We start from the raw sequence: 23,470 nt of genomic DNA on the forward strand, positions 1-23,470 counted from the left end.
ACCAGGCTCCAGGGGGGTTAACACGACTCACGAATCACGTAACCGAGTCACCAACTTCAAAGCGAAGGTTGTGGTTTGGTGAGGGGGTGGAACAGGGCGGGTTGATACGGTAAGGGGGGCACAAACAGCATCTGTAATTGGGGTTTGAGGTTTGGGTTTTTTCTGCAGACAAGCAGATTCTGATTCATCCCCAAATTGGGAATGTCTGTTAAGCCTGCACCCAGCTGCTCTGCTCTACTCCACTCCACTGGCATGGGAGTAAGTCAGACTGGTTAAAGCTGGAGACAAAGCACACATGGGAGTAAGTCAGACTGGTTAAAGCTGGAGACAAAGCACACATGCAAGAGGCCATGTAGGTCATGCAAGGTGGAGAGAGAGACATGTTGTAGTGCTGTGTAAGGTAGTAATCGCAAGAGAGATGCATGGTTTTATTTAAACGCAACACACACATCGAGTTCACTTAATATTTTCCTCCATCAATCTTGCTGGGTCAGGTGTGACAGTATGATTGTATGTTAGCTTGGCATGTCTGTTCAAATATTCCACAACTTATTACAGTAGGCCTACTGTATGTTATTAAATTAGGCCTAGACATCATAGCTCTTACACTAGGGCCTTGGGGCTATAGGGTGTGTGTGTGTCAATGTAAATCTACAGGAATACTCCATACCATGTTGCAGCTGTACTATCCTGCTCTGTTATTAGTGAGTGTGTTAAATGCCGAGCTTTGGCACAGCTTGGCTGTAGTTCAACACAACAGGGTTTAGGGGTCTCCCCTTCTCTAGATGTTTCTCTCTTTCCCTCTCCTCTTTTTCTTTTTTTCCCCATCTCTATCTCAGGTGGCGATGAGAGTGACATGTTCAGTGATCTGTGTGTCCCGGTACGCTAGCCTGTGCTTGTTACACCCTGATAGCTGTGTCTAATGAAAGAATGTAAACACACATCAGATCGGGCATAAATACTTCTGTCTGCTGTTTATTGTTAATCGGCCTCTCTTCAGGGAAGTGTAGCCAGTCAGTGAGTTAGAGAGCAGATCCTGGCAGTAAACTCTTGATTCAAAGCATTAGCTAGTTGGCAGAGGCAGCCAACAATGGCTGCATCTGAAATGGCATCATGTTCTCTACATAGTGCACTACTACGTTTGACCAGAGCCCTATGGCAGTACACTATAAAGGTAATAATAGGGTGCCATTGTGGGTACTGTAATGCTAAGCAGACGTCTTCAAAACCATAGTGGCTGCTCTCTCTCTCTCGAAGATGATGTGATATCAGAGAGAAAGCTAGGGGTTGTGTGTGTGTTAAGGTTTGAAGCCATGTTTGATGTACAAACAGACACATTGGCTGACCCTTGCACAAGCTCTCACCAGAGCCAATGTTTTTCTTGCAGTGAAATTAATCATAGTTTTGTGATTAATTAGACAAATCATAGTCTTGCCATTGTGATAATAAATATTTGCTCCAATTGAGCATTTTTCCAATTCCATCTTATATTAATCATTTCCCTCCCTCCCTCCCTCCCTCCCTCCCTCCCTCCCTCCCTCCCTCCCTCCCTCCCTCCCTCCCTCCCTCCCTCCCTCCCTCCCTCCCTACCTACCTCCCTCCCTCCCTCCCTCCCTCCCTCTCCTTCCCCCCCCCACTCTCCTCCCCCTGGTCAGGTGCTGCGTGGGGCCCAGCTGATAGCGGTGGCGTCAGCTGACGGGGGGGCCACAGCAGTGGAGGGCTCCCCCCTACAGGCCAGTGACATACAGGTGCAGTATGTCCAACTGGCCCAAGTCAACGACCACAACGCTACTGTACAGGTGAGGAGCACAACCTGTCGTTGAGTCTGGCGGGCCTGACGGCAGCATTCCTGACTGTTTTTGTTTTGCATCTCAGCTACGGTTCCGACTTAATGTTCGCTCAAACTCCTGAGACACACCTGTGACATTTACATTTCCACACATCCAGTAGAGTAGACTTCAAACATACATGGTGTATAGAATTGTCTATTTTCTATGCTATTCTGTACGTACCTGTGAGACGTATCTCCCCAGCCCAGGCCATATCTGTGAGCTCACCCAGAGGCTACATTTGTATTTATTAAGGATCCCCATTAGCTGCTGCCAAGGCAGCTCCCTTGCTGCACAGCTCCCTTGAACACAGCTCCCTTGAACACAGCTCCCTTGCGGTGAGGTGAAACAGGTCCTCAACACTAATCTACACCAATCGCACTACACAATGCATTTAGTTTTTTTAAACAAAGCATAATACATATCCTCTCTCACACCCTCTCTCTATCCATCCATCCCCCAGGAGATCATGAATCATTCCCCGATGGTGCCATTAAAGAGTATCAAAGGCAGGGTGGCGGGCGGTTTACACTGGTGTTTTCAGACATCAGGAGAGAGCAAGGGGCTGATGGAGCCATCACAGGTTCTGGGTCTGAAGTGGAGGGGGGTGGATTAGTGTAGGATATTGTGGAGGTGAGGGGGAAATGGATGGAAGTGTAAGCGTTTACAGATGTAAGGGGAGGTTAGAGTGGGTGGTTGATAGTTATGGGTTTTATGTGTAGGGGGTGTTTCAGATGAGATGTGACAGATAATTTTGTCAAGTGTTGGGGATGTTTGGGGGGGTGGTTGAGTTGAGGGAGGCAGAAGTATAGAGGGTTGGGTTCTAAATATACCTAAGGACAGTTAAGGGCTCACACCAGGACATTCTGGGCTCTATTTAAACAAACCTAATGCATTAGCGTTATAGGTTCGGGGATGTGTCAAGTATTCTTTTCTATTTTCTGAACCAGAATCATGGTCGCACTAGCTGGCGCAAAAGGGCTGGGTTTTGATGAATAAACACGTTTCTGGCCAATCAGAACATGTTCCATGGCTAAATACAGTGTATATATACAAAATTATGTGGAGACCCATAGATGCCACCTTTCCAACAAGTCAGTTCGTCAAATGTCTGCCCTGCTAGAGCTGCCCCAATGAACTGTGTTATTGTGAAGTGGAAACGTCTAGGCGCAACAACGGCTCAGCCGTGAAGTGGTAGGCCACACAAGCTCCCAGAACGGACGGGAGCACTGAGTGCTGAAGTGCGTAGAGAGTGTAAAAATCATCTGTCCTCGGTTGCAACATTCACTACTGAGTTCCAAACTGCCTCTGGAAGCAACGTCAGCACAATAACTGTTTGTCAGGAGCTTCATGAAATGGGTTTCCATTGCCGAGCAGCTGAACACAAGCCTAAGATCACCATGCGCAATGCCAAGTGCTGGAGGGGTGTAAAGCTAGATGCCATTGGATTTTCATGGTCAGGCTAGGCACCTTAGTTCCAGTGAAGGGAAATCTTAACGCCCGATGCCATTGGACTCTGGAGCAGTGGAAACGAGTTCTCTGGCAGTCCGAGTGGACTGCAGTCACCATCTGGCAGTCCAATGGACGCATTTGGGTTAGAAGGATGCCAGGAGAACGCTACCTGTCCGAATGCATAGTGCCAACTATAAAGTTTGGTGGAGGAGGAATAATGGTCTGGGGCTGTTTTTCATGCTTTGGGCTGGGCCACTTAGTTCCAGTGAAGGACAGCATACAATGATATTCTAGACGATTCTGTGCTTCCAACTTTGTTGCAATAGTTTGGGGAAGGCGCTTTCCTGTTTCAGCATGACAAGGACCCCGTGCACAAAGTGAGGTCCATACCGAAATGGTTTGTCGAGTTCATTGTGGAAGAACTTGACTGGCCTGCACAGATCCCTGACGTCAGCCCCATTGAACACCTTTGGGATGAATTGGAACGCCGACTGTGAGCCAGGCCTAATCACTCAACATCAGTGCCCAACCTCACTAATGCTCTTGTGGCTGAATGGAAGCAAGTCCCCGCAGCAATGTTCCAACATCTAGTGGAAAGCCTTCCAGAAGAGTGGAGGCTGTTATAGCAGTAAAGGGGGGACCAACTCCATATTAATGCCCATGATTTTGGAATGAGATGTTTGACGAGCAGGTCTCTAATATACTTTTGGTCATGTAGCGTATGTGGTTGCTTCAAGTTGTCTTTACATTATTTTATGTATTGCGTTGTCATCAACTCCAATTCAAATGTTAGTCTGTTACAGCCTAGTTGGTTAAATAGCCTGCCCCATATTTGTTAAACATGTTTTGTTCTAATTGTATTGCTTCAATATAGAAATACATTGTTAAATATAGGCTATATCATTCACACTCATAGGGGCTAGGCCTACTGTAAATTGCAGTCTGGAACTGGACATGCCACTTATAGTCAATAAGCAAGATTAAATTCACTAGGCTATTGATAAAGCCCCAAATATTGAATAAAAACATAACGACAACTTATTTTAAATAAGCTGGGCATATATTAGAGACATGGCATCTTAGACTACAGAGGGTTGTACTTAAATCCAAACTTTTCACAGGAGTCGGGTAAAGCTCCAAAATATAGAGAAAGGGGGCATGTCTACTCATCGCTATACGCAAATGTAATGTTTAGAAATATCAAGGAACCATCTTACATGTCGTATTTTCACTTCTCCAGGAATAGCAGACGAAAGTGCATTGCATTCGAGTCATGTACCATAAACCCATGGACAGTGAATCTTTGTAATTCATTTGATTAAAAAACAAAAAAACAAATCTATTTTTTAAACCAACAATAATATTTCTAAATAGGATTTGGTCCGAAGCATGATATCATAAATCGCTTCTCGTTCCATGGCACTGTGTGCACACGTAGGCCTAAATGTCTATACATAACATTCGCATGTCTACAAAATATTACGCTTCTGTCAATTGTATCGTGGTGTCTATGTTCGAGACCGATTCAGAAAATAATCTGATGTTGATATGGCATTATAGGAGGACTGAATAGTGTGGAGGGGCACTCCTTGGAAATTGGGATGGATAGCCTACTTGAACAAGCGAAATGCAGGTATGTGAATTATGAATAATGAAAAAGCATGGAGAGTAAAATATTTCAATTGACCATTTAAAAACCCTTTATTCATAGGCTACTTTTGGCTAATGGCCAGTATAAAAAGACGCAACTATGCAATGCTAAACCAGCCTTGATTAAGGGGAGGGTAGGCTATGCTTGGTTTTCAATAAAATTGAACTAAAAATGGGGAGAAGCCAATCGTGTTTTTGTTTCTAAATACGAGATTCACCGGCACATCTCTCCTTCAATGGGCACTGCGAATCATGGCTGGGTAGGCAGCGCTTCCGTTGTCAAAATCCATGCCATTATCAACTGCGTTACCGTCAAGCCCTGCTTTTTATGGGTCTTTTGCACTTGTTTTTAAGGGCAATTGTCACTTTTGCGGTTGTTTTTAAGGACACGCCTCAAATATTGGCACCCCTCCCACCTGTTAGACAGGTAAATTGCCGAACCTGACGTCAGGGCTGGAAAAGGCCAGCCCGCCACTTTTTACCTGATCAAACTAACGTGCTTTTTACACTTGTGCCTCCTTAGCACCAGCCGGGAATAGAGTCGTCAGTCTCTCACTTCCCCTTTAAATGACACAAACATATATTGTGCAGTCTCCCAGTAAGACTGGCTATGCGGCGCACTGCCATATTTCTCCTTATAATTACTGCCATGTTGAAATCGAAATACCAGCGTAATACCTAGCAATTTCATCAAACTGCTTACAGGTACTCAACACACAGCTATTCTCCCTATTGTAATGCTTTCACTCAAAGCTAATGCCCTTATCCTTTCAGTCCTACAGCTGGTGTTTAGTAAACAGTCATTTAACAATGTGAAATGTACAGACGCAGCTTCAGAAAGAGGAAAGTAATAATTACTAGATTAGCTTTGAATCCCTTGATGGTTGAGCTCGGGGACTGGGAGCCATGTGTTGAAAGCAGGAAGGGTGCACATGCACCCACAGAAGACCCTCCTTTAAGTGGCCTGCTTGGCACGTCCAGAAACGAAGGAGACTTTTTCCCTCTGTTTTTCCAAAACCATGTTAACTGTCACATCCTCCATAATGCTCACTTTTCACTGAAGTCACATGTTTTTTTTATAGGTATCGCTGATTCGTCTCATGCTTATCAAAGACATTGTTTTCATGCTGTGCAACATTATAAAAAAATTGGACCCTAAAAAAAGCTTTGGCTCTTTAAAATGTATTTGTTGTTTGGCTGTTTGTAGAAATGCCAATCCTACCCAGAGTTTGAGTAATTTGATTCTTGTTCATTTAGAGTGAGTAGACTTTCTGCTGGCTAAATGCAGGCATGTGCAGAGAGTATCCTGCCTCACCACCTATCACTCTTCTGGGCAACTATACTAAACAAAAATATAAACGCAACATGTAAAGTGTTGGTCCCATGTTTCATACAATTTCTATCAAATGTTGTGCACAAATTTGTTGACATCCCTGTTAGTGAGCATTTCTCCTTTACCAAGATAATCCATCCACCTGACAGGTGGCATATCAAGAAGCTGATTAAACAGCATGCTCATTACACAAGTGCACTTTGTGCCGGGGACAATAAAAGGCCACTCTAAAATGTGCAGTTTTGTCACACAACACAGTGCCACAGACGTCTCAAGTTTTGAGGGAGTGTGCAATTGGCATATTGACTGTAGGAATGTCCACCAGAGCTGTTGCCAGAAAATTGAATGTTAGTTTCTCTACCATAACCCGCCTCCAACATCATTTTTAGAGAATTTGGTAGTACGTCCAACCGGACTCTCAACCGCAGACGACGTGTGACCAGCCCAGGACCTCCACATCTGGCTTCTTCACCTGCGGGATCGTCTGAGACCAGCTACCTGGACAGCTGATGAAACTGTGGATTTGCACAACCAAAGAATTTCTGTCAGAAACCGTCTCAGGGAAGCTCATCTGTGTGCTAGTCGTCCTCACCAGGTTCTTGACCTGACTGCAGTTTGACGTTGTAAGTGACTTTAGTGGGCAAATGCTCACCTTCGATGGCCACTGACATGCTGGAGAAGTGTGCTCTTCACGGATGAATCCTCGTTTTAACTGTACCGGGCAGGTGGCAGACAGTGTGTATGTCTTTGTATGGGCGAGCGGTTTGCTGATGTCAATGTTGTGAACAGAGTACCCCATGGTGGCGATGGGAATATTGTCATTTGAATGCACATGATACCGTGACGAGATCCTGAGGCCCATTGTCGTGCCATTCATCTGCCGCCATCACCTCATGTTTCAGCGTGATAATGCACGGCCCCATGTCGCAAGGATCTGTACACAATTCTTGGAGGCTGAAAATGTCCCAGTCTTCCATGGCCTGCATACTCACCAGACATATCACGTTTGGGATGCTCCGGATCGACGTGTACGACAACGTGTTCCATTTCCCACCAATATCCAGGAACTTCGCACAGCCATTGAAGAGGAGTGGGACAACATTCCACAGGTCACAATCAACATCCTGATCAACTCTATGCAAAGGAGATGTGTTGCGCTGCATGAGGAAAATGGTGGTTATACCAGATACTGACTGGTTTTCTGATCCGCACCCACCCCCACCGTTTTTTTAAGGTATCTGTAATCAACAGAAGCATATCCGTATGGAGTCATGTGAAATCCATAGAATAGGGCCTAATGAGTTTATTTCAATTGACTGATTTCCTTATATGGACTGTAATTCAGTAAAATCTTGAAATTGTTGCATGTTGCGTTTATATTTTTGCTCAGTGTAGCTGTATGAGGTATGGCATCCTCGGTCACCACTTGTGTCTCTGTCAGCGCTCTAATTTGTCCCACCCGTATCCCCGTTCGTCTCTTGGAGCAATGGATATCCTTAATTGATTAATTTCTCCCTCCCTGACCAGCCTGGGGTTTGTTTGTGATATCATCAAATATATAGACAGTTGAAGTTGGAAGTTTACATACACCTTAGCCAAATACATTTAAACTCCGTTTTTCACAATTCTTGACATTTAATCCTAATAAAAATGTCTTTGGTCATTTAGGATCACCACTTTATTTTAAGAATATGAAATGTCAGAATAATAGTAGAGGATGATTTATTTCAGCTTTTATTTCTTTCATCACATTCCCAGTGGGTCAGAAGTTTACATACACTCAATTAGTATCTGATTAAATTGCTTAACTTGGGTCAAACCTTTCGAGTAGCCTTCCACAAGCTTCCCACAATAAGTTGGGTTATGTTTGGCTCATTCCTCCTGACAGAGTTGGTGTAACTGAGTCAGGTTTGTAGGCCTCCTTGCTCGCATATGCTTATTCAGTTCCGCCCACAAATGTTCTATAGGATTGAGGTCAGGGCTTTGAGATGGCTACTCCAATACCTTGACTTTGTTGTCCTTAAGCCATTTTGCCACAACTTTGGAAGTGTGCTTGGGGTCATTGTCCATTTGGAAGACCCATTTGCGACCAAGCTTTAACTTCCTAACTGATGTTTTGAGATGTTGCTTCAATATATATACACATCATTCCAGCCTCATGATGCCATCTATTTTGTGAAGTGCACCAGTCCCTCCTGCAGCAAAGCACCCCCACAACAAGATGCTGCCACCCCTGTGCTTCACGGTTGGGATGGTGTTCTTCGGCTTGCAAGCCTCCCCCTTTTTCCTGCAAACATAACGATGGTCATTATGGCCAAACGGTTCTATTTTTGTTTCATCAGACCAGAGGCCATTTCTCCAAAAAGTACAATCTTTGTCCCCATGTGCAGTTGCAAACCATAGTCTGGCATTTTTATGGCGGTTTTGGAGCAGTGGCTTCTTCCTTGCTGAGCGGTCTTTCAGGTTATGTCGATATAGGACTCGTTTTTACTGTGGATATAGATATGTTTGTACCTCTTTCCTCCAGCATCTTCACAAGGTCCTTCGCTGTTGTTCTGGGCTTGATTTGCACTTTTCGCACCAAAGTACATTAAGGGGCGCTCTTTTAATTTTTGGATGAAAAACGTTCCCGTTTTAAACAAGATATTTTGTCACGAAAAGATGCTCGACTATGCATATAATTGATAGCTTTGGAAAGAAAACACTCTGGCGTTTCCAAAACGGCAAAGATATTGTCTGTGAGTGCCACAGAACTGATGTTACAGGCGAAACCCAGATAAAAATCCAATCAGGAAGTGCCGCATTTTTTGAAACCGCCTCATTCCAATGACTCCTTATATGGCTGTGGAGGATCTAGGAGAGCTTACGGTTTCCACGTTTTCCCCAAGGTGTCTGCAGCATTGTGACGTATTTGTAGGCATATCATTGGAAGATTGACCATAAGAGACTACATCTACCAGGTGGTCGCTTGGTGTCCTCCGTCGCAATTATTGCGTAATCTCCAGCTGCAGTATTTTTCCGTTTGCCTTTGATGAGAAACCAACTGCCAGGAATGATTTTTCATCTAATAGAATTGTGAAAAACACCTTGAGGATTGATTCTAAACAACGTTTGCCATGTTTCTGTCGATATTATGGAGCTAATTTGGAAAAAAGTTTGGCGTTGTGTTGACTGCATTTTCGTTTTTTTTTCTTAGCCAAACGTGATGTGATGAACAAAACGGTGCTATTTCTCTTACACCAATAATCTTTTTGGAAAAAATGAACATTTGCTATCTAACTGAGAGTCTCGTCATTGAAAACATCCAAAGTTCTTCAAAGGTAAATTATTTTATTTGAATGCTTTTCTTGTTTTTGTGAAAATGTTCCTTGCTGAATGCTAGGCTTAATGCTATGCTAGGCTATCAATACTCTTACACAAATGCTTGTGTAGCTTTGGTTAAAGCATATTTTGAAAATCAGAGATGACAGTGTTGTTAACAAAAGGCTAAGCTTGTATTTCAATATATTTATTTCATTTCATTTGCGATTTTCATGAATAGGAAATGTTGCGTTATGGTAATGAGCTTGAGGCTATGATTACGCTCCTGGATACGGGATTGCTCGACGCTAGAGGTTAATCTCTAGGAGCCAGAACGTGTATCCTTCCTGAACGGTATGATGTCTCTGTGGTCCCATGGTGTTTATACTTGCGTACTATTGTTTGTGCAGATGAATGTGGTACCTTCAGACATTTGTAAATTGCTCCCAAGGATGAACCAGACTTGTGGAGGTCTAAAAAAAAACAATTCTGAGGTCTTGGCTGATTTCTTTTTATATTTTTTTTGACAGTAGGCCTTGAAATACATCCACAGGTACACCCCCAATTGACTCAAATTGTGTCAATTAGCCTATCAGAAGCTTCTAAAGCCATTACATCATTTTCTGGAATTTTCCAAGCTGTTTAAAGGCACAGTCAATTTAGTGTGTGTGAACTTCTGACCCACTGGAATTGTGATACAGTGAATTATAAGTGAAATAATCTGTCTGTAAACAATTTTTGGAAAAATTACTTGTGTCATGCACAAAGTAGGTGTCCTATCCAACTTGCCAAAACTATAGTTTGTTCATTTTCAAGAAATTTGTGGAGTGGTTGAAAAACTATTTTCAATGACTCCAACCTAAGTGTAGGTAAACTGTAGGTAAACTTCCGTTTTAGCTTTAATTTCTCAGAACAAGAATAGACTGATGAGTTTCAGAAGAAAGGTCTTTGTTTCTGGCCATTTTGAGCCTGTACACGACCCCACAAATGCTGATGCTTCAGATACTCAATTAGTCTAAAGATGGCCAGTTTTATTGCTTATTTAATTAGAACAACAGTTTTCAGCTGTGCTAACATAATTGCAAAAGGATTTTCTAATGATCAATTAGCCTTTTAAAATGATAAACTTGGATTAGCTAACTCAACGTGCCATTGGAACATAGGAGTGATGGTTACTGATAATGGGCCTCTGTTCTCCTGTGTAGATATTCCATTTAAAAAATCAGCCTTTTCTAGCTACAATAGTCATTTAAAACATTAACAATGTCTATACTGTATTTCTGATCAATTTGATGTTATTTTATTGAACAAAAAATGTGCTTTTCTTTCAAAAACAAGGACATTTCTAAATGACCACAAACCTTTGAACAGTAGTGTGTATATATTTAAGCAATAAGGCGGTGTGGTATAATGGCCAATATACAATGGCTAAGGACTGTTCTTAAGCATGACGCAATGCGGAGTGCCTGGATACAGCCCTTAGCTGTGGTTTATTGGCCATATGCCACAAATCCCAGAGGTGCTTTTTTGCTATTATAAACTGGTTACCAGCGTATGTAGAGCAGTAAAAGTAAATGTTTTGTCATCCCCGGGTTATACGGTCTGATATACCACAGCTGTCAGCCAATCAGAATTTAGGGCTCGAACCACCCAGTTTATAAATATATATACACCATAGGTATACATGATTGCCACCCAGCTGCACTCTGGTTCCATTTCACCTCTCTATTTTTCTCTCTCTCTCTGCAGGAATCAGACTGTTGTTTGTGCACACTTTGTGAATGGACTCTTAAAGAGCTTCACTATTTATTCTAATGGTTGATTGTACACTGACAGCTTGATAGAAATCAACAAAGTTGACTGGGCCCTGATCAATCTCCAATTTACTGCTCCGAAGAGATGAAATGAAGCATCTTGTGTTCAACAAGGGCATATGGACCAGGAAGGGGAGAGAATACAACTGTTGAACAGCCCGAAAAATATAGGATACTGTACATGCTGTTCTTTTAGGCTACTCAAAGTGAGACAACTCTAATCCATTGTCTTTTAACAAAGTCCCACTCCTTATTTCTAAATTCAACAAAACTGTGGCCACCAAAATGCTACTTGGTTTTGCTATAAAGCTGAGGGTTTGGGATTGGAGAAATGTAGACTAACAACTCTCAAATTCATAGATGGAGATGAATAGTAAAAAAAAAAAGAACAGACTGCAAATATCACAGAGTGATGCTGTAGCTCGATGTTTCTGTTGCAGGGCCAATTTCATGGCTGTTACTAATATCGATGTCAAGAGAGTTTGTGGACCCGTACTTCACACAACCAACATTGGGCAAAGCAAATACACAGTAGGCTTGTGAGGAGATGTACACTATTAGTCAGGTAAAGCGCAAGGTCGCCCCTGAAATAGCCAGTACTTACCGATTGGTTTGCCACCTTTCCAGTTCAAAGGTCAGGAAAAGGTCACAACCGCTTTTTCCCCTCTCCCCAAAAAGTGTTGAACACGAGCGATTCGCTCTAATCTGTTTTCCCGAACATATGGGAGCATTTATAACTAAGAGCTCTTGATTAATTGCTTTAGCTTTTCCTTTATTTATCTAAAAAAAAAAAATCCCCACTCTCTTTATTCAATAGTTTCCATTACACAAGCTATATCAAATAAAGTAAAAAAACGGACTCAAATAAGATAATAGTTCAGAATAGGAAGGCCTGTTTGCCCTGGTTTGGCGGCGCCTCTTGACAGATCGGTGTTTAACATTTCTGACATTAGCCTTGTGATGGTTCAGACACGGGTCAAGTCTATGGCTGGCCCTACTACAACCCAACAGGGTCTGGTCCCGGGCGGGATTCTCATACAGTGCCAGAAGCATCTGTTATATACCAGATGAAAAACAATTGGCCATCATATGGAGAGAGGAATAGGAAAGGTTTTAGTTGGACACCTGGGTCATATTCATTATGCACCACACGGTAGAAAGCTGACTGAAACAAGGTACTACCTGTACTTGCTCAATTACAACCGCTTGTTTTCGTTTTCAGTTGAAAAAACTGCTATGGTGTGATATGTTAAAACTTATTAGGTGTGTTTGGTTGGATGCTGTAGCTAGATGTCTCTGTTGCAGGGCCAATTTCATGGCTGTTACTAATATCAATGTCAAGAGAGTTTGTTTTAATCTAGTGAAACCACTTCAGTGTGGATAGAATAATGTTGTCCAGATCAGACACCAGATGGTATCCACGCACCTTTGTCTTGTGTTGGCTAGTCTGGTGCACCTGTGCGCACTAGCCTGTGTGAGCACACGCTGTGCTGTTTTGAGTGGAGGATTAAAAGATGCAGGTGTGCTGTTGGGGAGAACTTTGGCATCTCGGCTTGGAAGGAATGACTCACCAGACCAGACTCACTAGGTCCTCTCTTTCTCTCCTAGCACAGTGACTCATCCTTGACTATTCTCATCTTTTACTGGGGGTTACCCATTCCACATCTCCATGCCTCTCTGAACTGAGGTTGGCCCAGGAGATAACATGTCTGCTTTTTATTTATAACTTGTCTCTCTTCTCTCTTTCTCCCTCAATTTTTCTTCTCTCTCCATCTTCCCTCTCACCCCTCTCCGCTTCCTCCGCTCTCCTCCACTGACTCTCTTCTCTGACTTCCTACCTTTCTCACTGTCACTCTTTCATCCCCTCTCTCCCTCCCGTCTCTTTCCCCCACACCCACTCCTGCATTTCTCCTACTCCTCTTCCTCCCTGGTTTCTTCCCCAATCATCCCCTCAATCCCCCTTTCCCCTCCCAGGCGGCGGAGCTGGCCCCAGCAATGCAGGGTGAGATGGAGGTGAAGGAGGGATCCCTCCATCTGCCAGCGGGGGAGAACGGGGAGGTGGTGCAGATCGTCACCTCTGTGGGGACATAAGGGCCCCCGAGGGCCTCGAGACAGAGAGAGAGAGATGGCCAGCACCCTACGACAGAGTTACAGAGGTGTAGGTGGAAGGGATGGAGAAGTGGGGGTGGTCCATAGACAATATACAATTAAATACAATTTTGTAAATTGTAAATTAAATATAATTAAATAAATAAGAGAAAGTTAGAAAATGTCAAAAGAACAACAGCAAAGATCAAGAGAAGTGGTTTTGTTATTTTATATTGACTTGTCCAGCAACCACTCGTTCATTGTCAACCAACAGTATGAAAATGTTCATAGAGCACACAGGCTTTCATAGCTTCTATCAAGAACTAGTTAACTCACATTGTCGTCATCAGAAGAGGACCCGGAGACCTGGCCTGGGCACATTGCAGGGGATTAAACCCTACCCATAAAGGATGCTGCTCAGGCAGACCATCACTACTTACACCTCAGCATCAGCATAAAATGTTTACATCAACTCTGGGAAAGCATGGAGCTATTAGAAGTTAAGCCACTCGGCTCAATATCCCTCTCTTGAGGGGTTACAGTAGGCTAGGCTAACCCCCTGGACTCGTACTTCATACAACCAATACTGTGCTGTTCTCCTCTCTAGCATCCTGCAATCGTGTCATGCTGGACTGCAGTGGAAAGTAATACAAGCCTAACGGTACTTACTAATGGTTGCGTTTTCTTTGGCTTTTTTTCTTTCTCTCTGTTTGTACATCATTTCTGGGATGGACCCTTACTTTCTTCGCCATTTTTCCTAGCTTTTTTTTCATATTGGTTAACCCACATAGCTTTTGTTTGTTTGTTCCATGTACATCATTGTACCACGTCTAAATGTTTGCGGAGCTTTGGTTGGAGGTAGACAACCACGAAATAGCAAAGATGATGTTCATGATAATACATGACAATGAGTTACATGTAGAGTTTTTTGTTTTTCCTGCTGTATTTCTGTGAAGGATACATTCGTGTGAATAAAATGTTTTGTGGTTGCCACAAATGTGTGTTTTGCTCTTGCATTTCAATGGTATTTTCATCTTCTCTCCATAGACAGTGGTCGACAAACTCCAAAACAAGCTCCAAAATGTTCAAGATGTTGACTTTGACATGTATTTTTGAATCCTCTAGTACAGAAATATCCTTCTGTGGAGATGTTGAGAGAGTAAGGGGTCACATGTTATTACATTAGCTTCACATGAAAATGTGTTTTCAGGCCTCCCGGGTGGCGCAGTGGTTAAGGGCGCTGTACTGTAGCGCCAGCTGTGCCACCAGAGACTCTGGGTTCGCGCCCAGGCTTTGTCGTAACCGGGCCGCGACCGGGAGGTCGACGCACAATTGGCCTAGCGTCGTCTGGGTTAGGGAGGGGTTGGCCGGTAGGGATGTCCTTGTCTCATCGCGCACCAGCGACTCCTGTGGCGGGCCAGGGGGCAGTGCGCGCTAACCAAGGTTGCCAGGTGTTTCCTCCGAAACATTGGTGCGGTTGGCTTCCGGGTTGGATGCGCGCTGTGTTAAGGAGTTTTGTTGGTTGGGTTGTGTATCGCATGACTTTCAACCTTCGTCTCTCCCGAGCCCGTACGGGAGTTGTAGCCATGAGACAAGATAGTAGCTACTAAACAATTGGATACCACGAAATTGGGGAGAAAATGGGGTAAAATTTATAAAAAAATGTTTTAAAAAAAGTGTTTTCAGAACACTTCACATGAAATTCATGTGGGTATTTTTCGTAAGGGGAGTGTTCTGTAACGCACTTGAGTGTTTGGGTCTATGGTGTGTGATGGTATGCTATTGCTGTGCTATTTTAGAGCTAGTCTGTTATGCCATTTCAATTTGCGATTGAGTTCAATAATGTTGTGCAATACTGTTTTAAGAGTGTTCAATGTGCTCAAAAGGCCTATCCTCTCTAAGAGGGAAGACAAACCATCACAAATGACGGCTGTGTGCAAGCGGTTAGCCGTCCTTTCGCCTCTGACCACAGAACATCAGCCATTATTTTCTATGAATTATCTAACAATTCTACATTTTGAATGGCCAGTGTTTGTCGACACTCAGCAGGTGATCTACTGCACATGGCCGATGCTCGTGTTGGTCTGTCTTCCATCTAATGCAATGCAGGTAAACAAACCGTATCAATGTATTGTAACGCTACAAAGAACCATGATACACTGATAAAGATTGATAGCGTTAGACATGCTCAGGGTGGAATATACCTGGGGCGGCAGGTAGCCTAGTGGTAGAGCGTCTTGCCAGTTAGTGGAAGGTCGCTGGTTCGAATTCCCGAGCCGATTAGGTGAAAAATCTGTCGTGCCCTTAATTGCTCCTGTATGTCGCTCTGGATAAGAGTGCTCTAAATTACTAAAATGTACATTTTCAGTGGAGTAACTTTACTGGATGGCTTATGTTATCTGATGTAAGTTTCCACACTTTGTCAGCTCAAATAGATTAATTCTACTGATAATGTGTTCACTCATTACCTACCTTCAAAGCATTCACTTTCTCTGAGTGTGCATGCACACGTGTGCATGCATACAACATTTATGTGTAAGGAACAATTCTGTTCCAGTGATGAATATCTAAGAGGAGATAAATGGAGCTCTTTGGAAAACATTTTTGTGCTTCAGGCAGATTTCCCACGCACAGTGTGATGTAATGGTGTATTTTGGAGCGACAGCAAGAACCAGTCGTACTTGGACAGCAGAACTTGATAACATCTCTCCGCTGTTTCCTTTTATTTTCTCTGTGTCTGTCTGCTTCCACTCTGCCTCTTCTCTGTTTTCAATCCCACTTGGGTTCTCTTTTTGTCTCTCACTCTTTTTCCTCTTTCTAACTCTCTGACTCTGACATTATTTGACACTGTGGAGCAGTAAGTCTTGGCATGGACAACCCCAGCCTCCCCCTGGTCTGCTTTCCCCCCCTTCCTCCATCCCTCTGAATCCAAGGGGGACTTGGCCGTCCTCTTTCTTGAAGCTGAGGAAACAGCCTTGGATGTAACGGCTTGGACCCTTCACTTTTTATAACCCTGGGCCCTGGCCAGGGGACTGGAGTGGTTGCCACGGCAACGACATGGGCCTTCTGGACGCCGCCACAGTAATCTGCTGAAAAACAGCGATGAATGATGGAGGGATGGGGTGGCTGAGTTTAAAGGAGGGAGAGATGGGCAGAGACCAGAGAGGGTGAAATGACTCCCTTCTCTCAATACCTACCTACATGTTCCCATGTTATTTTGATGGCAGGCCCATCCACCCTGATCGTAGATTGGTATATGCTTAGCCAACTCCTCGTTGTATGTATGGCATGACAATGGCCGTCAGGGGAGTTGGCTAAAGCACATTCTGGGACCAGGCTACCAGGGAACTATCCACCTCCATGCCTTGGAAATCTCCCCCCTAGTGAAGCTTTACAATAAGGATAAGGGTTATCCTGAGATACGTAAAATGCAGAGAACATAGTTTGGACTGAAATGAAAATAAAAATAAAAGCCCAACATAAAGGGTTTCCAGGGAAATAAATCAGCACTTGTTATAATCTTGTAAAAACAAAGCCCCCCCCCCCCCCCCGAGCCAGGATGTCTCTGACGCTGGCTCACGCTCAGCTGAAACACCAGGGCAGAGGAGTCACTGTTTATGGCTAACACATTTCCTCAACACCCCTTTTATATCTCCCAGGCTCTGAAATACTGTGTGTGTTAAATTCTCTTTCCTATAAATTATCTTTCCCTTGAAGTAATTGCCAATATAACATGATGGGTGAAAACTGTGATTAAATTTAAACCATTGCTTACACCTATTCAATTGTGTTGCATCAGGGAAGTGAATAAGGAAATATGCATATTGAGTGTTTGAGTAAGCCAGGCCAAACCCACTGGGCACACCACATATTTTCAACGTGGATAACTTGGTAATATTTGGTTGAGACGGTGATCAGAGATTACAACCTATATTCACCCACGCAAAAAGACAGTCAAAAGTTAGTTGAATTTCCAATGTGTTAACACTATGCTTACAACCATTTATTAAAAGCACAACCAAATGGAAAAACATTGTCAGATGTTTGGTTTAGTTTTCACCCAAATGTCTATCACTGCGCTTTCAACCATTTAAAAGCACAGCAAAGTTTAAATGGGAATACAATGCCAGATATTTTGTTTATTTACACAACAGATTATGGTATCACTGCTTAATCTAATAGCATAACCGGATGAGCTGGATTGCAGTTGAGATTACATTAAAAAATACATGGTGCAAGTGATTAATGCCGTTCAAGATGATTTATGTTTTATCACACCTGCCCAGACCCACTAGTCTCCACCCCTAACTCCCTATCACTTTTTGCCACATGGCCTCAGCCTGCACAATTTTGTTTCTCTCCATTGCCCACACTCTTGACTTTTTTGTTTTGTTGATAATAAAGCATTTGACCTTTCAATTCTGTGAATGACGGAGGATTGGCTGATTTCCAGTTTGAGTATATTTTTTAAAAGATAATTGATGAGAAGAGTATTGTCTAACTACTACTGTATAGATCTTCACAATTGTGGTAATAATCTGTGCGGAATCTCGAACGACAAAATGAGATACCTGAGATACCTCCATCAGGTATCTCAGGTATCTCATTTTGTCGTTCGAGATTCCGCACAGATTATTACCACAATTGTGAAGATCTATACAGGACCCATGCAGGCTATCTTGAACATGAATGCTTATATGGTAACATTACACGAAATGTATAGTTACAATAACCAACAAATGTGGCCATGGATGTGTTACTCATTTTAATGTTAAATGTTACATTAGTTTGTAAGATAGCCTTCACTTTAGGCTATTTACTGTATTATAAAAGTAATATTGAATTGTGTTTGGTTGACAATGCAACCAACTATAAACATTTAAAAGAGATGTATCTACTGCTTGGATAGTTCCATCTGAACAACTGGCTTAATTCCCATTCCCAATTTGTATTTTTGGTTGAGCTGGAGACATGAAACCAAATATCAACATTTGTGGGAGATTTATGTTCTGCTTGAATAGTTCCATCTGTGCCACTGACTTGAATTCCATTTGTAAACAAATTAATAACTGATATGTTGGATTCACGTCTCCATATCAACCAAACATTTTAGTAAAAAAATAGGACTAAATCAAACTATAGTGTTCTATTAAACCTACCCCTTGGAATAACTTTGATAGCAAATCTATTTAGTTTTTAAGTGGAGACTCTACAACAATCATTCTCACAATAGCACGTGGTAATAGGCAGTGACAAACGTCATAGCTAAGCAGGCCTGGGTTTGGTTAAAATCTTGGATGGGAGACCAGAGGGTTGCTGTAGATAGATCAATTCTCCTTTTCTGATAGTGGATATAAAGTACAAATTCAACATGAAATTTGGTTATCATGATGATATAATCCTGTGATTTCACCCTCAAAACAACAAATCCAATGTATGTTCTATGTAGAGAGCACGTCAAAATAAGCTGACAAATTAAGTTGAAACAATTTTGATTTAACCAGTTTGTGCCCAGTGGGAAAACACAGAGGAGAGCAAAACATATTTGAGAGGACCGCACATCAAAAACCATCCAAAAAAGTATCTGAAATGTATTGTGAAGCTTAACAAAGTCACTTATAGATGATTTGAACATGATGCGTGAAAAATGCTAATATCGGTACCATGACTTTAATGGGATTTTTTTTATAGCATTTTGGAAACAGTGCCATGGAAACTAAACCAAAGCTTGGATTGCTGTACCTTGTCCATAGACTGCTTATAGGGTAAGAAAACCAATATGTAATTTTGTGTAAACTATCCCATATTGAATTAAATGTTTGAATAAGTCTGACAGTGTGCTTAATTTGTTACATTAGGCACAATTTATGCATCATTTCAACTCCGAGAAGCTGTTTCATATGAAGGAAAATGCCTGTTGTGACAATTGTTTTTAGGGAGACTTTTTGTACACAAAATTTCAAAGTGAGATTGTTGGATATTTTGACATTGCATCCTCTGAGGCTTATCCCCTTATTTTCGCACCTGGATTGGGCGGAGTAGCCTAAACATGCAGTGATGAGTGAGATGCGGATGCACATAGCCTAGTTTGGCATCGAGCCCTCTAAAAAATGATTTGTGATAGTCTCGGTCCTATAAGAATATATGACTCAAATTACAAGGATCAGCATCAGTAACCCTTACCTAACCTTAACCTTTTTACATTCCAAATTCAATTGGGCTAGGGACATCTCAATGATTCCAGATAGCAAGGACCGTTTTCCTATATACCAGCTGTAGTTAAGCCACAGATAGAACAATGAGACAGGTGTTTCACCGCATGTGTATATAAATGTGAAGCATCCGGTTGGCGTTTCCACTCAATACCAAATATGGCGGTGAGAGGAAGCACAGTGGCTGGCAGTGGGAGAAGATGGAGAAATATGGAGGTTCTGTCCCCAACCAAGGAGGGCCTACAGCAGCACCTAGATCTTCTGCACAGATTCTGTCCAAACTGGGCGCTGAGTAAATCTCAGTAAGACAAAAAATAATGGTGTTCCAAAAAAGGTCCAGTTGCCAGGACCACAAATACAAATTCCATCTAGACACCGTTGCCCTAGAGCACACAAAAAACGATACATAATTTGGCCTAAACATCAGCGCCACAGGTAACTTACACAAACCTGTGAACGATCTGAGAGACAATTCAAGAAGGGCCTTCTATACCATCAAAAGAAGCATAAAATTTGACATACCAATTAGGATCTGGCAAAAAAATACTTGAATCAGTTATAGAACCCATTGCCCTTTGTGGTTGTGAGGTCTGGGGTCCGCTCACCAACCAAAAATTCACAAAATGGGACAAACACCAAATTGAGACTGCATGCAGAATTCTGCAAAAAAGGTCCTCTGTGTACAACGTAAAACACCAAATAATGCATGCAGAGCAGAATTAGACTGATGCCCACTAATTATCAAAATCCAGAAAAGAGAGGTTAAATTTACAAACACCTAAAAGGAAGCGATTCCCGAATCTTCCATAACAAAGCCATCACCTACAGAGAAATTAACCTGGAGAACAGCCCCGTAAGCAAGCTGGTCCTGGGGTTCTGTTCACAAACCCAAACAGACCATGCTGCATCTCAGTGCTAGAGGCGTCACTACAGACCCTGGTTTGATCCTGGGCTATGATCGGGAGTCCCATAGGTTGGCGCACAATTGGCCCAGTATCTTCCGGGTTAGGGGAGGGTTTGGCCGGGGTAGGCCATTGTAACAAAACAATTTGTTCTTAACTAACTTGCCTGCTTAAATAAAGGTAAAACCAAAATATACACTACCGTTCAAATGTTTCAGGTCACCTAGAAATTTCCGTGTTTTTGATTTTTTTTTTTTTTTTTGTCCATAAAAATAACATCATATTGATTAGAAATACAGTGTAGAGTAGACATTGTTAATTACTATCTCAACGCCAACAGTGAAGAGGCGACTCCGGGATGCTGGCCTTCTAGGTAGAGTTGCAATAAAAAGCCATATCTCAGACTGGCCAATAAAAATAAAAAATTAAGATGGACAAAAGAACACGTAGACACTGGACAGAGGAATCTGCCTAGAAGACCAGCATCCCAGAGTCGCCTCTTCACTGTTGACGTTGAGACTGGTGTTTTGTGGGTACTATTTAATGAAGCTGCCAGTTGAGGACTTGCGAGGCGTCCGTTTCTCAAACTAGACACTAATGTACTTGTTCTCTTGCTCAGTTGTGGACCAGGGCTTCCCACTCCTCTTTATATTCCGGTTAGAGCCAGTTTGCACTGTTCTGTGAAGGGAGTAGTACAGTAGTGTTGTACAGTACAAGATCTTCAGTTTGTTGGCAATTTTTCGCATGGAATAGCCTTCATTTCTTAGAACAAGAAAAGCCTGATGAGTTTCAGAAGAAATGTCTTTGTTTCTGGCCCTTTTGAGCCTGTACTCGAACCCACAAATGCTGATGCTCCAGATACTCTGGAGCATCAGAGTATAACTAGTATAACTAGTCTAAAGATGTCCAGTTTTATTGCTTTTTTAATTAGGACAACAGTTTTCAGCTGTGCTAATGTAGCCGATGTGAAAATGCTAGCTAGTTAGCGGTGGTGCGCGCTAGTGGCGTTTCAATCGGTGACGTCACTTGCTCTGAGACCTTGAAGTAGTGTTTCCCCTTGCTCTGTAAGGGCTGCGGCTTTTGTGGAGCTGATGCTTCGAGGGTGACTGTTGACGTGTGCAGAGCGTCCCTGGTTCGTGCCCAGGTCGGGGCGAGGGGACGGACTTAAAGTCTATACTGTTACACTAACATAATTGCAAAAGGGTTTTCTAATGATCAATTAGCCTTTTAAAATGATAAACTTGGATTAGCTAACACAACGTGACACAGGAGTGATGTTTACTGATAATGGGCCTCTGTACGCCTATGTAGATATTCCATAGAAAATCAGCCGTTTCCAACTGCAATAGTCATTTACATTAGCAATGTCTACACTGTATTTCTGATCAATTTTATGTTATTTTAATGGACAATTTTTTTTATTTTCTTTCCAAACAAGGACATTTTTAAGTGACCCCAAACTTTTGGACGGTAGTGTACATACAGTCGTATGAAAAAGTTTGGGCACCCCTCTGAGGCTGCATAATAATTTACTCTGTCGTCACAGAAAATTATCACAGTGGCATGCCATTCATTTTCTAATAAAAGCTGAGTACTGGGGTATTGTCCAGACCAAGATTTTTAGATGTGAAAAATAGACCATGCAAAAATGTGGGAACCCTTGTCATTCTATTGATTTGAATACCTGTAACTACTTAGCACTGATTAATTGGAACACACAATTGGTTTGGTGAGCTCATTAAGCCTTGAACTTCATAGACAAGTGCATCCAATCATGAGAAAAGGTATTTAAGGTGGCCAATTGCAAGTTGTTGTTCTCTTTGACTCTCCTCTGAAGAGTGGCAACATGGGGGCCTCAAAACAACTCTCAAATGACCTGAAAATTAAGATTGTTCAACATTATGGTTTAGAGGAAAGCTACATAAAGCTATCGCAAATATTTAAGCTGTCAGTGATTGAGAAATTTGGTCATTACAAGGGACGTTATGCATGGCGGCAAAAGATCACAGAGTTCCAAGAAAAACACTTGCTACCCACAGTAAAATTTGGTGGGGTTTCATCATGCTGTGGGGCTGTGTGGCTACTGGGAATCTTGTTAAAGTTGAGGGTCGCATGGATTCCACTCAATATCAGCAGATTCTTGGGAATAATGTTGAAGAATCAGTCACAAAGTTGAAGTTACGCCAGGGCTGTATTTTTCAACAAGACAACGACCCAAAACACTGCTTAAAATCTACCCGGGCATTTATGCAGAAGAACAACTACAATGTTCTGGAATGGCCATCCCAGTCCCCAGACCTGAAAATCATTGAGAATCTGTGGGATGATTTGAAGCGGGCTGTCCATGCTCGGCAACCACCAAACCATGTTTTGTAAGGAGGAATGGTCTAAAATACCTTCATCCAGAATCCAGACACTCATTAGAGGCTATGGGAAGCATCTAGAGGCTGTTATTTTAGCAAAAGGGGGCTCTACTAAATATTGGGGTGCACCTGTCTAATTGTTTTGATGCATATTGCACATTTTCTGTTAATCCAATAAACCTAATTTGACTACTGAAATATTACTGTGTCCATCAGTTATTTAATAGATCAAAATGAAATTGCTGATCCAAACACAATATTATTTATAAATTAAAATCATGGAAATTGTCAGGGGTGCCCAAACTTTTTCATACGACTGTATATATATATATATATATATATATATATATATATATATACAGTGCCTTGCGAAAGTATTCGGCCCCCTTGAACTTTGCGACCTTTTGCCACATTTCAGGCTTCAAACATAAAGATATAAAACTGTATTTTTTTTGTGAAGAATCAACAACAAGTGGGACACAATCATGAAGTGGAACAACATTTATTGGATATTTCAAACTTTTTTA

General features: G+C 42.3%; 1 protein-coding gene across 7 annotated transcripts in view; it reads left to right on the forward strand.

Annotated features, from left to right (window-relative positions):
- The window catches only part of LOC110497605 (protein BANP), a 69,527-nt gene extending 55,064 nt beyond the window's left edge, over positions 1–14,463 (forward strand). For all 7 annotated transcript variants that reach the window (XR_016488623.1, XR_016488622.1, XM_090209369.1 and 4 more), the window contains 2 exons: positions 1,656–1,799; positions 13,353–14,463. Coding sequence is in view for 5 of the 7 variants with exons in the window: in XM_090209369.1 (XP_090065495.1) it covers positions 1,656–1,799; positions 13,353–13,469 (261 nt within the window). In the remaining 2 variants the exon portion in view is untranslated. The remainder of the gene's footprint in view (positions 1–1,655; positions 1,800–13,352) is intronic.
- Positions 14,464–23,470: the final 9,007 nt, after the last annotated feature.

The sequence above is a fragment of the Oncorhynchus mykiss genome, chromosome 2 (assembly GCF_057628025.1).
Source record: "Oncorhynchus mykiss isolate SJ-2025 chromosome 2, ASM5762802v1, whole genome shotgun sequence".
Taxonomy (NCBI): domain Eukaryota; kingdom Metazoa; phylum Chordata; class Actinopteri; order Salmoniformes; family Salmonidae; genus Oncorhynchus; species Oncorhynchus mykiss.